The sequence below is a fragment of the Thunnus albacares genome, chromosome 16, assembly GCF_914725855.1.
Source record: "Thunnus albacares chromosome 16, fThuAlb1.1, whole genome shotgun sequence".
NCBI classification, from domain to species: Eukaryota; Metazoa; Chordata; class Actinopteri; order Scombriformes; family Scombridae; genus Thunnus; species Thunnus albacares.
In genome coordinates, this window is record NC_058121.1 from 30,007,097 (window position 1) to 30,023,192 (window position 16,096).

Here is a 16,096-nt window from a genome sequence, read left to right on the forward strand (position 1 = left end):
AACAAACAAACAAACAAATAAAAAAACAAACAGTGTTACTGACGACTTCAACATATTTGGCAACAATTCTGATAATTAGTTCATTCATTTAAGTCTTTTTAAAGCAAAAATACTGAAAATTCAGCTTCTAAAATGTTAATATTTGCTTGTTTCTGTCATTATCAACTGAATATTTGGATTATTGGTCAGATGAAACATTTAAATATGTCACTGAGAAATGATGACGGACATTTTTTACATCAAACAATTAATCAGTTAATCAAGAAAATGATTTTCAGATTAAATAATAATGAAAATAATCGTTAGTTTCAGTCTTATTAAGTGTAAATGTAAAGTTACTGGAGCCGAGGACAGTTTGATGATCTCACAGCTCTGAAGTTCATGTGGATGAATTTAACTGCAGCAGTTTATTAAAAGCTTCCTGACTGATAAATAACAATAACAACAATAACAACAATAACAACAATAACTCTCTGTGTTTTCAGTGTTCCACCTTGATGCTGATCGAAAGCGCCAAAGACTCTCTGAGCTTCAGCGTCACTCATTACAAACACCCCAAACAGCCTCACACAGTCCAGGTGAGACCTGCAGACCTGTTCAGACCTGCAGACCTGTTCAGACCTGTTCAGACCTGCAGACCTGTTCAGACCTGCAGACCTGTTAAGACCTGCAGACCTGCAGACCTGTTCAGACCTGCAGACCTGTTCAGACCTGTAGACCTGTTCAGACCTGAAACATGTTCCTGTTGTCTGTCTGTACCAACGCTGTCACACAGTGCATACGTGTGTATATAGTAAATATGTATCTATATACAGTATATTTATATATATTCTGTTGGGTTTTATGTTAATTTAATCTTCATAATCTGATCTCGTTCACTGGAAAATAAATAATATTGAGGAATTAAAGTGTTGACGAAGCCGTTTGTGTTTCAGGCGAAGACGGTGGAGGAGAAGAAGCTGTGGGCTCATCACATCAAACGCATCATTCTGGAAAACCACCACGCCATCATCCCACAGAAGGTCAGGACCAGTAACACCAGTAACACCATCATAAACACCTTTAACACCAGTGTAAACACCAGTAACACTTTAATAAACACCAGTAACACCAGTATGAACACCAGTAACACCAGTAACACCATCATAAACACCTTTAACACCAGTATGAACACCAGTAACACTTTAATAAACACCAGTAACACCAGTATGAACACCAGTAACACCAGTAACACCATCATAAACACCAGTAACACCAGTATGAACACCAGTAACATCAGTATAAACAGCAGTAACACCAGTATGAACACCAGTATGAACACCAGTAACACCAGTATATGAAGTGTATAACTGTTGTGTGTGGTGGTGTTTCAGGCGAAGGAGGCCATCTTGGAAATGGATTCTATGTGTGAGTAAATGTTTCATGTTTTTATTAATGTTTTGGTTAAAAATTCAGTTAAAACTTTCAGAGAAAAAAGATTTAAAATGACAAGAAAATGTCAGCAGATCTGGACCAGTAAGACCAGTAACACCAGTAACACCAGTAAGACCAGTAACACCAGTAACACCAGTATAAACCAGTGTGGTGACCAGTGAACATGTTTCTCTGAAGTGTCTGATGGATGCAGATGTTTGTTTACGTTGATAATCAGCTGAACTGGTTGTGTGATTGTTTGTTTGTTTGTTTTGTTTTTTTGTGTTTACACACAGATCTGTAACATTCCAATCAATCATTTATAAACATAATATTGATTAATTAATTTGTCTGATTGATTTTATCATTTTAATTTACACATTTAACATTTTATTTAGCTGTTAATCTTTTTATTTTATCTTTAGTTGTTTCACCTCGTAGTCGGTTCAGATTTGAGCTAAAAACTGATTATTGATCACCGCTGATGATGGTTTACAGTCATGTGATTGATTATTGATCACCGCTGATGATGGTTTACAGTCATGTGATTGATTATTGATCACCGCTGATGATGGTTTACAGTCATGTGATTGATTATTGATCACCGCTGATGATGGTTTACAGTCATGTGATTGATTATTGATCACCGCTGATGATGGTTAACAGTCATGTGATTGTTTATTGATCACCGCTGATGATGGTTAACAGTCATGTGATTGATTATTGATCACCGCTGATGATGGTTAACAGTCATGTGATTGATTATTGATCACCGCTGATGATGGTTTACAGTCATGTGATTGATTATTGATCACCGCTGATGATGGTTAACAGTCATGTGATTGATTATTGATCACCGCTGATGATGGTTTACAGTCATGTGATTGATTATTGATCACCGCTGATGATGGTTTACAGTCATGTGATTGATTATTGATCACCGCTGATGACGGTTAACAGTCATGTGATTGATTATTGATCACCGCTGATGATGGTTAACAGTCATGTGATTGATTATTGATCACCGCTGATGATGGTTTACAGTCATGTGATTGATTATTGATCACCGCTGATGATGGCTTACAGTCATGTGATTGATTATTGATCACCGCTGATGATGGTTAACAGTCATGTGATTGATTATTGATATGGAGGCTATAAAGAGCCTCGCAGCTGTTCTGCTGAAACACAGTCGGTGTAACTTCTTGGTCTTCTTTCCTGTTTGCTTCGCTGACGGCTGTTCAGACTGATGGACGAACAGCTGATTGATCCGTTTATGACTCATTGTGCTCGTTGACTGAGATTTATGAAACACGACCACGTTTACTTGCGGCGTCATAAACCAGATGAAAATAACGCGTCTGCATATTTCTGTCACACAGTTTTAGTTTGAATAGTTTTATGCTTCTGGCCTCAGATCAGGACTCTGTAACTTGTGACCTGCAGACAGCAGGGTCTCACTGATCTGTGATGCTGGTGTCTCCTTCAGATCCTCCGCGGTATCGTTACAGCCCCGAGCGGCCGAACAAAGCTCCTCCCTGTCCGTCTGACGGTCGCCAGGGACGACGGCAGTCCGGTAAACACACTGAACAACCTGCTTTTCTCTCATCAATATACTCCGTCGCTTTTTTTATATTCATCTGTGTTTTCTTTCCTTTTCAGAGCCGACCAGACAGATACTGAAGAGCACGAAAGGTAGAAACATTTCCAAGTTATTGATCGCTGAAGCAGCTTCCTGTCCGTCAATGTTTTAAAACAAATCATAGTTTCATTAGTTTCACGCAGAGAGGCAAACCGTCAGCCAGTGTCATTCTATTCTTATCATGTTTTCATCATCATCACATCGTCATCATCTGCTGCCTTTTGGTGCATTCAGGAGAAGTCCGACATCTGAGATTCAGAAACATTTTCTTCAGTTTGTCCAGCAGAAAGCGCAGAAACGTCCCACACAAACATCTTAATTCTGTAAGAAACAGAGTTCAGGATCCTGATCCAACGTGTTGAAATGACATATAAAGTTATATATATGTAACTTTTATATATATGAAGTTATAATCCTCACATGCTGTTCATATTCTGACCCGTCACAGTAACCCTAAACCTGACATCACCAGACAAATTCACAAATGCAAATTAATCTGGAACCTCTCAGTTCATTTCCAAGAGGCGTTCTCATCAGTGATTGGACAGACCTACAGCCAATCAGAGCAATGAAACGCATGACGCTGAGCCCGAACAGCGCGGCCAGCAAAAGCTTTAAGTGCAGCTGTTTGTTCTTCCAGTTGCTTTGATACGGTTACAATAGGAGCGGCGGCCATCTTGGTAGTTTACGAAATGCCTCAACGCTCTCCTGTACAGTCATCGTGTAAAACCCGCCCCTTATTAGAAGAACGGCTGTGATTGGCTGACCAGGGCATATCCATTCAGAATATAAGCTAATAAAACATTTCTGAGTCATAAATCATTCATGAACACTCATCAGTCGCAGATAAACATGAGTAATCTTTAATGAAGCTTCCAAAGAGTTTATTCTTTAGGTTTTACACTTCTTCTTTGAGGAGAAAAAACATTTACAGTCACATTATTCAATAGTCCGATGTCACATAAAACATGAGAACAAAACGATGTCAGTGAATTATATTACATGTGAAGAATGAAGCGACATTTTTGAATAATTATGGGTCAGAAACTCTACAAAAATACATATCAGATGTAAAACCTGAACAGTTATGAAGTTATCCAGGCAACACCTTAAAGAGTCCAACAGTTCTTACATGTAGGAGCGTCCATGAACGCACCACGATATGAAAAGTGGCTCGTGACTTTATTTGCATTTAATTCAGTAAAATATTACAAACGAGACAAAATGTCAGAGCTGCAGGACACAACATGGCTCCACATCATGTGATGCATCAGACGTGTCCACACACCTTTAAAACATCCAGTTACCGTCTGTTACCATGACGACTTCACTGTCACAAAGTGATGAAAGGATGGAAAGAGCAACATCTGTCCTGAATGTGTCGACCAAGAAGTCTGATCAAATATGAACAAAAAATATAAATACCATAATTTACTGAACCTGTTTGCTTTGTGTGTTTAACCAATCACATGTCTGCTCTTCTTCTTCTTCTCCTGCTCATCCTGCCGTCGGACTCACAGCCGTCTTAAAGGTAAGAAACCAGCTGATTCAGTTGTTTACTTCAGATGGATCGAACGTTTGATCCATGTAGAGAAACAGATCAGATCTGAACCAGGAACAGCTTCTCTGCCAACGCAACACAACTTAATACGCTTTATATATGAAGTTTATATGTAATGTATGATATGATGATGAACTTTAAGTGGTACAAGTTTGCAGTTACCATATTGTCCTGAATATAAGACGATGCTCCTTTTCCATCAGCTGTTTTAGTAAAAAGCCTTTTTGAAGACAGTTTGACAGTCGTCCTGTTGGTAAAGTTTCTCTGAGATCATATTAATGTAGCAGAAGCTAAATCCTGCAGGAACATTTTGCTTTATTTATCCTAAAACTCTGTGAGGTTTGCTTTGCTCGTCGTAAATCACACGTTTGAAATGTCTCCATTTAAGGCTCCATGTTCAGCTCTGTTTGTCGACGAGTTTCATTCACTAAATGTTCCCAAAGAGTGAAAATACTTCACAGCTTCAAGTTCTGTTTTCACAAACCAGCAGACAAACACAATGAATTTAATGAGTGACAGAAACATTTAACACATGAATCATCAGAGCAGCTCTGTGACAGAAATAAAGATGTGAGGTGCTAAAAAACATGTTTCTAAAGCAAAAAGCTGCACGACTCATATGAGACATATTAGAGGAGAGAATATTACAGCCTGATGCTTAAACTATATACAATAACTACATAGACTAATTCAAATATAACAAATAAAACACCTTCAGAAGCTCTTTTAGCAGACTAGAAGAAACTCACTAGCCTACCAACATGAAGGCTACAAATAACCCACAATGCATCACTCTCCATAAGTGTCACAAAAGTGTCTCTAACTGGATAGTAAATTAACTTTTGAGCATTTTTTGGGGGGCATTTTGAGTTCTGTGTTGCATGACAGACCAAAAAAGCAAAAGAAGCAGCTGAACTTATAATAAAGAACATTTAATGGGTAAAAATACTCACACTGAGTTCCAATCCCAGTTACAGATTATAACTGTGAGGATTTCTTTCCCCATTTAATGCAGATTTTATTTTATTTTCAACAGTAGGAACAATAAACGCATTGTCAGCATAGAGTTGTGTTCGGCACTCTGTGGGTTAAATAACTTGCTCTTTGGAGGCTTTTTTAGGCTCAGTAAACGTATTAAGTCTTTGTTTAACTGTTTATTTTATGAGAGCATCTAAGAGCCCCGTCATCCCAATTCCAAGAGCGATCTTACATTTCTTTTAGGGGCTTTTTGCCCCGTTAGCTTCCAACCCTGGTCTCAACCCCCACTTTAATAAAACATCGTCTTCTATTCAGGACAGTATGATTCATTAAATAATGTAGAAGCTGATACAGATGCAGATGGATGTTTCCATCACCTGTCACATCAACACAACAGTCGTAAAAACACGAGTAGACAGAAAGTAAAGATCAGAAACCGAGCAGCCGTGTGTGACGTCCTGCAGCACTCAGACAGTGACGGCGTGTTACTGGGGGAGACACGCTCCCTGCAGCCCGCCGCCAGCAGCAGCACGCTGGGCGAGTCTGAGGCGGAGCGGCCCGCTGAGGAGGAGGAGGAGGAGGAGGAGGGGGAGGGCCGCGGGAAGGAGTCTCTGCAGCGACTGAGCTGCAGTGAGGAAGAAGAGGAGGAAGAGGAAGAGGAAGGGAGGTTGTCTCTTCAGGCGGCGGAGGACAGCGACCCCGATGACATCCTGCTGGAGGACGACCAGGTAGCCGACTTCGCTAGCTCGGTGCTGGCTGCCATCTCCTGCTGGCACTACAGGGCCCAGGCTCTGCTGTCAACTGGGGTCGCCATGGTGACGGTGAGGCTTTCTGCTGCCAGCTGGGTCTTCTTCATGTGTCCTCCAACACGGCCTCCCTACTCCGGCTCCGTAACACACTAAAGTCATGGATAACGGCGCTCCCTGCTCCACTCATCGATAACTTACAGCCACTGCTGCTCCGGAGCTCTCAGTTATCTGCTGCATGAGCTTCATGTGTGGAACTAACACCAGCTGCATGTTTGGGGTCAACAGGCTGAACAGACACGGGACTGTTGATGATCATAGATCTGTACTTAAACTCAAAGTTCTGCTTTTAGTCTTTTAGTTACAGGAACAGTCTGATATTTAAATAAATGTGAAGACTTAAAGTTCAGGACATGTTTAGCCTAGCTTAGCACAAACACTGGAAGCAGAGGGAAACTGCTAGCCTAGCTCCATCAAAAGAGAAAAATCCACTGTACATTTACTCCAAGTCTGCTTTACTATTTATTGTCGTATGTAGTTTATTGAACTGGTACAGAAGTAGAAAGATTGATTGGTGATAGATCAGTTAGGTCCAGGACATGTTTAGCCTAGCTTAGCACAAACACTGGATGCAGGGCAGCTAGCAGATAGCATAAACAATGTTATTTTAGGTTTTTATAGTTAACTGATGTTATAGTAGCTACAAACAGCGTATGTGAGGTAACTGTAGTAAACAGTTGTTATAGCAGGGTATCTGAAGCTTAGCGTAGCACAAAGACAAAAGCAGGCAGAACTGTATGGCCAAACCAGTGCACATCAAACCAGGTGTGTGCACGTGATACGAGCACACAGACTATCCGTGTGCGGATAACCATCCTGGCGAAGGAGCATTTCTGGTCTGTGTGCACTAGTGCAGTCCCGCCAGCATGAGCTCGACCCTCCCTACACGATCGCAACTGAAGGCAAGGATGGAATAGACAGCAGCTGATGTTTCTGCTCCTTTGATTGGTCACTTTGAACACTGGCCATGACCTCTGATTGGCTGTTTGGTTTGATCACTGTTACAGTGTTACCATTTTATCTCTAAGTGGGAGAGGAAGTCAAACCAGTAGTGATTCCAGTAGTGCAGTAACAAGTATTAAAAAACAAAAGACATCAGCTGTCTGTTCCATCTCCGCCTCAAAAGTCAACTTGACTAGCGAGCGTTTAGGGAGGGTTGAGCTCGCGGGACGGAGCAGAAATGCGTCCTCATGTGCATACACCTTTATTTATGTGCGCGGGTTTTGAGACTAATTAAACGCCTCAAAACTGCTAGCCTAGCTTCATTAAAACAAAAAATGCACCATCCAGAGGCTCCAGAGTATTTTTATTTTTTTGCTAACCACCAGCAGCTGTGTAGCTTCATGTCAGGGTTACTGTTAGCTTACTGCAAGAAGAACTCAAACTGTTAGTTCAGCACTGAGCTTAGATGCAGTTCCTAGCTAACTGGACATTAGCATTGTGCCATAGCTTAACAGATAGCTTAGTGAGCTAACTGTTTCTATCAACATAAAAGTACAGAACATCAAACAGCTCCCTTTCTAGAATCTGAAACACATTTTAAATGATGTTTGTGACTTTTTAACTGGTTTCATGGTCTTTTTGCTTTTTTTTTGAGCTTCTCCAGAAATCTGACCTGCATCATCAGCATATAGTTTGATAAACCTTTCTCTCTGTGGGGCTGAACACAAAACATAACTGAGTGTTTGCAGGTTGCATTCGGTTGTTTGCTGCCTCTCAGTGTTTTGTTGCCATGGTGCTTCTTTTATTTGCATGTTTTCTGGTTTTACAGGCTGATCCATGGATTTGGTTTTTGTGTTTATTGATGCCCATAAAAAAAATTGCAAAGCTGCTGCTGCTGCTGCTGCTGCTGCTGCAAAGGATTTGTCAGTCAAATCTTATTCATTGTCAGACAGAGTTGCTATCTGTAATAAAGGGTCAGATCACACAATAGAAAAAATATATTTTCCCTTTTCCCCATGTGCTACCTAACCATGAAGTTTTATTTGCTGAGGTTTTGAGATATTTGTCTCCTCAGCACAGTAGAATTGATGATTGGATTTAGTTTGTGAAGCTCAAAGTTTCCTGAAGTTACATCTGAAAAGCTCATCAGTAGTTTGTCCTGTTTAAAGTTCTGTGGATTATCCAGAAAACAGCAGGACGTTGGTTCTGCTTTGCTGTGGTTTGGATGAAGTGACCCTTTAAAAAAGAAAAAGAGAGAACGGTGTTTTTGTTTTAAAGTAGCAGAACAACAAGAATTACATCATCATTTGTTTTATTTGTTGGTTTTATTTCTGGTTCTGTTTGTGTTGTTGAAGGAGGCGGAGGCAGGCGGCGTCTCTTCTAACGGCTGTAACAAAGAAAATGGAGGACTTCCTGAAGCGAAGGAGCCGGATAGAACCGAACCGACACGTGAGCAGGTAAATAACAGCATTGACCTTTAAACTGTTTCCATCTCTTCTATTCTTTGTGTTGCTAAATGATCTAAATGACACTAGAAGCTCTTCCAGCATTTTGTGTTCCTGGAGTTTTACTCTCCATGTTCACAAGAGAAATCAGCTTTATTAGAGCTGCACCAAATTATTCTCAGTATCAATTCATCTGTTGATTATTTTCTCAATTAGTCAATTATTTGTTCGGTCTTTATCAGAAAATATCCGCCACACAATCCTAGACTTCAAGCCAAAATATATTCAGTCAGTGATAATGTAAGAAAAGCAGCAAATTCTCACATTTAAGGTTTTAAAAATAACTTGAACAATTATTTAATTTTCAAAATAGTTGCTAATTTTTTTTTTTTTTGATTGACCAATTGATTAATCAACTAATCATGGCAGCTCTAGTCTTTATCCCTTTCTCTGGAGCTGTTGGTGAAATATCTCTTCTTGAATTCTCTTTTTGTTTTTTTTTTTACTCCAGCACATCATTTTTCTTTATATCACATTTTTCTCACAGCAGATAAAGCTGAAGAAGAACTGACTCCTTTTCAAACAGTTCACAGGATATTTTTTTTGCTTTGTAGCCCTCCACAGATGAGCTGCCACAGGAGAAGACTTCAGAGTCTGAGTCGGCAGAAAACCCTGAACCAGAACCTCCTTCTGGTCCGGACAGATTGTCTGCTTCACCTCCCAGGATCTCAGCGTGTCCTCAGGGGACTGAAGAGCTGAAACCTGAAGGAGATCCAGAGCCCGCAGAGGAACCGTCCTCTGCTACGCCTGATTCAGATGCAAAAACTTTAAGCAGCGGCGAATCCTCTGAGGATGAGGAGGGTGAGAAGGAGGCGGCTGAGAGGGAGTGTGAAGCCACCAGCATCCTCCCCTCGTCTGTCCTGGACAAAGCCAGTGCCATCGCTCAGCACTTCACCAACAGCATCAAGCGAGGCAGCCTGGCCCAGGACGATGCCCGCTCCCCCAGCTGCACATCACCACGGTTACCCAGCAGAACCGGCAGCTGCATCAGCCTCAGCACTGAACCCGCCGACCGACCTTTAAGGCTCGGCAGCGTCTGTTCTGATCTTACCGAGACCTTCGGCAACACAGATTTGACCCAGCTGTCTCCTCAGGATGACAGCCTCTTTGATGCTAATCGAAGCATTCAGCGAAGGCGGGACTCCATTCTGTCCAAGCAGGACCAGCTGCTCATCGGGAAGATCAAGAGTTACTATGAGAACGCCGAGAACCAGGACGCCACCTTCAGCCTTCAGCGCAGAGAGAGCCTAACATACATCCCAACAGGGCTGGTCAGGAGCTCCGTCAGCCGGCTCAACAGCATGCCGAAGGATAAAACTGTCCAGACAAATCCCTCCACCTCATCCTCCGGTCTCGACCCTTCCTCAGTGGAGCTAAACTCAGCGTTAGCCTCTGATACCCGGAGTCACATGGTGTCAAGTGATTCCTGGGACTCTTTGAAGTCAGATCAGAGAAGCACAGAACCTGAAGATTCAGCTTTCAGCACAGGAGAAAGGTCCAGATCTCAAAGCATTCAGGATAATCCAGCTGAGGATGAAGAGTTCAGGCCTTCATCTGAAATGATCAAGATCTGGCAGGCGATGGAGCAACAGATCACCAGATCCCAAAGTGAAGACAGAGGACGTGATCGACCTCGAGAGGCTTCAAGAAGCTCCAGGGCAATCAGCGAAGGCCTTTCGGTTACAAGTAAGACACCGAGCAGGAGCTGTGACCTGGAGAGAGGACCCTCTGACCTCAGCACCATCACAGAGGAATCCATCAGTCCGTTGCCCCTCAAGCACAAAGCCTCCGGGGTGAACCAGACAAGAAGTCTGAAGGACACCCTGAAGGTGTTCGGGGAAGATGCCGTCATCCTCAAAGCTCCAGTTCCTCGGGTCGCCCAGCTGAAGGCCGAGGCAGAGGGGGAAAGGCCAAGCGAGGAGTCCAACCAGACGGATGACTCTGACAAGGCAAAGAGCAAAGTCCTTCATCTGGCCCGTCAGTACAGCCAGCGAATCAAAACAGCCAAACCAGTGGTCCGACAGCGAAGCCAAGGCGTCCTGATCAGGAAGAAGAGCTTACCCTGCGTGGTGGAGGAGAAGGAGAGTTCAGGTACTGTGATGTCCTGTTATTGTCCACTCATATCAAGCAACTAAAATTCACCTCATATTCAGCCTGAACAACATCACAGAACAACAGATACTTAATGTCAAATTAAATTGTAAATGAGCAGTATTTATGTATTTCAATATAAATTCGGATGCAAATTTGGGGATTGTGACAAATTTTAGGTCTTTTTACCAACTTTTGTGATTCAGTGGTCTCAGATTTATTATATTTAAAATGACATTTACAAAAGACGTATTCAAGTTAACAGGACACACAGTTTAGGAACATTTCTGACAAAAACAACAACCTAAGCTGTGCATGCTTTTGCTCAATACGAACACTTAGTAGATTGTGCTCAACAAACATCAGACCTTCAAATTAAAGAATTTCCTGCCTAACAACATGTTCCATCCTGCCTGTACAACCTCCACTATCTGATCACACGACTTGATATTTTTCACAACAAACAGATGTACCAGATGTATCTTTTTATGTTTTCTGCCCATCTCCTGGTGTCCCTCAGTCCTGTCTGGTATGATAACATTTTACTCACTATTATCTGGTCAGACTGGTCCAGTTTAATCATATAATCAATCCCTAAAAACAATTCCCAACATTGTTCCCTGTGATGACAGAACAAACATACCTTAAAGGTTTATTCAGGTTTATTCCAACTCTGGTTTGGTGTTATGAGTGTTGTTCATCATTTCTATCTGTTAACATTGTGTTTAGCAGGTCAGGAAACATGAGCAGTCACATGATCAAACAGGTTTTAATGAAAACTCAAATTTTAAAACAGTTGAATTATTAAACTGCTGATCTGTCTTTTGCGTTGCAGGTAAATCCAAACTGACTCTGCCGCTGGTTTCTCTGAACCTCGGACCTTCTCTTCCCCTGAGTCCTGTAGACCAGGTGAGGTCTCCGAGCCCCGGCCTCACCTGCAGCTCCCCGGGCCGGGCTCGCTCCCGCAGCCCGCTCAGTCCTCCAGCTCCCACCGAAGGCTTCAACTGGCCAGACGTCCGAGAACTCCGCACCAAATACTCAGACCACAGCCTCTCCCAGAAGAGTGCTGTCGGCCGGAGTCGCTCCATCCCAGAGCAGATGTTTGATGGCAGTCTGAGGAGACACTCCAGCTGCTCCTCCAGCCTCCTCTCTGACGGAGTCTGCGATGAGGTTCCTCTGTACAAACCTCATGTCAGCCGGGACGCCGGCCGTGAGGAACGCAGCAAAAGACTCCACAGAGCCAATTCTCTGGACCCTCGGCTGAGTGGAGCTCAAATGAGCGATCTGCAGAAGCTCCAGGACCAGGTCGCTAACAGCAACTACGCTGGTTACTACGTCGCAGCCGAGGCGCAGCTACCGAACGACCCCGAACACAAGATCATCGTCATGGAGAAGCTTCCAGAGCCTGAGTCAGAGCAACCAAAAACAACCAAAGAACCCAAAGAAGAAGAAGACGACAGCTACGTTCAGATCCGTTCGCCGACTAGCAGGGAGAAGATCTCCATCATGGCCGTCATCGACCGCTGCCGGGCCTATCAGGAGTCTGACGAGTATAAACAGAGGGAGGAGGTGAAAGCCAAAACGGAGCCGGCGAGGCCTCAAGAGTTTGACACGACGGCAGCGTCCTGTGACGATCAGGACGACGTGTCCCAGAAAACAAACTCTGGACAGAAGACAGAGTCTGGGCAGCAGAGCATCGTGAAAAATCTGAGAGAAAAGTTCCAGAGCTTGAGCTGAATAAACGGTTCCTCAACTTTTAAATGAAACTGTAAGATTTCATATCAAAGCTCTGAAATTATGATCCCAAAGATTTATAAACAAAATGCAGAGGAACAGGTTGTTAAACAGTTATATGACTTTAAAAAAAAAAAGTTTGTTTTAAATCTGTAAGTAGTGAACAGATGGTCAGTCTGAGTAAAAGAGTTCATTATTCCACAGCAGCAACTATTAAATGGAGAGAACAAATTATGAAAGAATTATTTATAATTATTGTAACTTACTTTAAATTGGCAAACAGATTATATGTATAAAGAAAACTTGCCAACATTCAATGTTTCTCATGGTTACATAATTATATAATAATTAGAATTATCGTCATTTCCAGAAAACAAGCATTTAGAAGACAAAATATCCTTAATTATCTCAACAGCTTCTTCAGCAAAATAAAATTTAGTAGAAATCATCTTTCCTGAATGTCCTCTCTGGCATTTTGTAGATAAATATCTAGAAACATGTAAATATCTTTAGTCCTGAAATCCAGATGATCAGAATGTTTGTTAAAAGCACCTTTTTGTACAGGATGTTGTGTTGTGTGTTGCACAGTTTCAGTCGTTCTCAGTGGAAAAAACTGATTTTAGGGACTCGTCACCACATTAAGGGATCGGTCTTCTTGCAGTTTTCTTCTCTGCAGGCGTAAAAGCTTCATATGTTTAAGTCCCAGCAGAGACTTTAATGCTTCACTGTACAGATTAAAAAGTATCTGTGTGAGTCACTGCTGAAGAGGACTTAACCACTAAACTTCACCTCTACAAACGTATTCATGGCTGTACAAAGTTATCTTCATATTAAAGGAACGGTTCGACATTTAGGTAAACACTCTGGTTCTGTTTTCTCCACGTGTCAGATGGATCAGTTTCATCTCTGTGCATCCAGGATGTGTTTAGCGTAGCTTAGCACAAACACTGGAAGCAGAGGGAAACTGTTAGCCGAGCTCCATCGAAAGAGAAAAAACATCCATAGAAATGTAAAAAGGAGACATTTTGGCCTCGTGCAGGAACAACCCGTATGAATATATTTGTTCTTTAAACCTGTCCTACGAGTCATGTACTGATAGTCTCCTCTTCTCAGTTTGACTTCAGACAGAATATTTTCCTCTAATACGACTACTGACGCTGCTAAATTTGTTCTGTCGTCTGCTGATTTCTGACAGCAGGACTTGAAATTCTTCTTTTTACTGTTTTGGAACATTTTGGTGAATGAATCTTGCCTGTGAATGCAGCCGTAGCTTGGCTTTGATAATGTAATTAATAAAACAATCTGACAACCTTCTCATTAACAGGCGACTTTCATCACGTTGAAACAAACGATTTACGTGTTTTTTGCAGTTGAAATAAGAAGATTTTCTGAATCAAGTCAAGGATTCTTGCGTAAAACCTGCTGTGGTTTTAGCAGCCGTTAGCTTTGGAGCTATTTGTTGATCGGTCACCAGGTTTGATCTCTAACCAGCTGATTACAGGATGAACTGCTGACTCACTGATTAGTTAACAAGACTGATTCACTAAACACTGAATTGTTCCTTCAGTCTTCTGCAGTTTCATGTAAGAAAACTGTCCAAAGTCTAAATGTGGCCTGATTTCTGTCTGTTTTTATGAAAATCTTTGGTATCTTGATACATCACAGCATTCAGATGTGCAGACGACCAAACCTGCTGAGAAACAAGTGAATGATTTTTAAAAATGGTCAAAAAAAAAAAAAAAATTAACCAATACATTTAAAAAAGACCTAAATTATTTTACCTCAGTATACAAATTATGATGAATTTATGAATTATACATTAATGGTCATAATTCTCTGTTTTTGTGCCTTTTAGTTTTTATAATGTGCTCAGTTTATTTGAACATTTTATTAAAATTTTTCATTTATTTAGTTTGTTATTAGTAACAGTAGTAGCTGTTCATCTTTTATCCAGAACAGCTTTTAATAAATTAGTGAGACGAACCATTTAAGCACTTTGCTCACTGGCACATCGGCTGATTCTGGACTTGAACCTGTGACGTTTCCGTGACCACTCATCCTGTCAGTCGACCAGCGTTAACTGTCCTGTACGTCCTATTTATTTGATCTGATGTAAATAGAAACACATTTACTGTCTGTAACTGTGGTTACGTGTGTGTATGTGTGTGTTGTATGTACAGAAATGTTTGCACGTCTGTTCTGTTTCACATTAAAACCACATACAGCAGCAACAGTGTCTGTGTATTATATGTGTGTGTTTGTGTGTGTGTGTGTGTGTGTGTGTGTGTGTGTGTGTGTGTGTGTGTGTGTGCATTTATTACATACACAATCTGAATATTCTCCGTGATGCTCACAATGACATTAAAACTCCTGGATCAGTGAAAAGTGGGCAGATAAGCTCTTTATTCTTATAATAATGATAATAATGAAAGTATTTTACACAAAGCAAAAGATAAAAAAGATACAAGAATAAAATTAACAAGACAGAAACAAGTAAAACAAAGAAGATAAAAATCTAAGATGTGATGTGTTTAAAACAATAAGATGTCTGTAAAAGACACAAAAAATATTGAGGCTAATCAATAAAAATGAGTTTAAAGAAGTGATTTGAAGGAAGATTTTAAAGGAAGGATTTAGTGATCCAGAGCCAGAGAGCCCTGATAGCAAAGACCAGGTCCCCTCTAGTCTTAAATCTGGTCTTAAATTTAGTCTTTAATCTAGTTTTATAACCAGTCTTAAATCTGGTCCTCATACATACATTCATACATTATCTTGTGCTTGTTGTTTACACCAACAGCCACCAGGGGGCATCAGTGTTCTTCACCCACTGAACACAGGAAGTTCAGCAACACACCAAACAAAACAGACAATGAAACACACCAAGAAACATGCAGTAACGTGCAGTAAATGGACAGGTGACGTCAAGAAAACAGCAGTTTGATGATAAATGTTTTTTTATATACAGAAAGACATAATTTACACAAAGGCTCATAGACGCTGTTTCATGAAGTGTTCACATTTCCCCACAACTCAACAGATCAAAATGACTGTTTACATCTGACATTTGACATGTTTGACGTCAATAACATTTTATAATTCAGAGTTTGAGTTTGTTTTGAAGATACTTTCTGGTGATTAGATGTGTTTCACTTTATTCATGATTATAAAGAGTCTCAAGTTCCACTACTTTCCTCCAGAGGCTGCGATGTGAATTATAAAACACTATATGACTATTTTAGTCAAAGAAAACTGAACATTTTAGTCTGTTTCTCAGTTTCATGTTTTTTGTTGAAGCTGAGCTTGATTGTCCTCAGAAACACTGTCTACAAACTCAGTGTCCTCACATATACTGTTCTCACACTCACAACAAACTAACATGTCCAGAATATGGTCCTGTACACTGCTGCTCCTCCATCACGTAGGT

The 16,096-nt window shown here is 41.1% G+C and overlaps 2 protein-coding genes and 1 long non-coding RNA gene across 5 annotated transcripts in view; all 3 read left to right on the forward strand.

The window, feature by feature from the left end:
• The window catches only part of LOC122999424 (pleckstrin homology domain-containing family G member 3), a 41,536-nt gene extending 26,633 nt beyond the window's left edge, over nucleotides 1–14,903 (forward strand). For 2 of the 3 annotated variants that reach the window (XM_044376339.1, XM_044376338.1), the window contains exons 10-19: nucleotides 486–578; nucleotides 936–1,022; nucleotides 1,374–1,407; nucleotides 2,903–2,989; nucleotides 3,076–3,108; nucleotides 4,576–4,586; nucleotides 6,059–6,415; nucleotides 8,698–8,799; nucleotides 9,402–10,938; nucleotides 11,774–14,903. In XM_044376339.1, the coding sequence (XP_044232274.1) occupies nucleotides 486–578; nucleotides 936–1,022; nucleotides 1,374–1,407; nucleotides 2,903–2,989; nucleotides 3,076–3,108; nucleotides 4,576–4,586; nucleotides 6,059–6,415; nucleotides 8,698–8,799; nucleotides 9,402–10,938; nucleotides 11,774–12,675 (3,243 nt within the window). In that variant the 3' untranslated portion in view covers nucleotides 12,676–14,903. The remainder of the gene's footprint in view (nucleotides 1–485; nucleotides 579–935; nucleotides 1,023–1,373; nucleotides 1,408–2,902; nucleotides 2,990–3,075; nucleotides 3,109–4,575; nucleotides 4,587–6,058; nucleotides 6,416–8,697; nucleotides 8,800–9,401; nucleotides 10,939–11,773) is intronic. The other variant, XM_044376340.1, reaches the window with a different exon arrangement.
• Nucleotides 1–16,096, forward strand: part of LOC122965688 — a gene marked incomplete at its 5' end in the record, with an annotated part of 164,309 nt that overhangs the window by 112,815 nt on the left and 35,398 nt on the right. The window lies entirely within an intron of this gene.
• On the forward strand, nucleotides 6,422–7,687 carry LOC122999513. The gene is made up of 2 exons (XR_006407758.1): nucleotides 6,422–6,890; nucleotides 6,931–7,687. It is a non-coding gene; the product is annotated as an uncharacterized LOC122999513 (long non-coding RNA).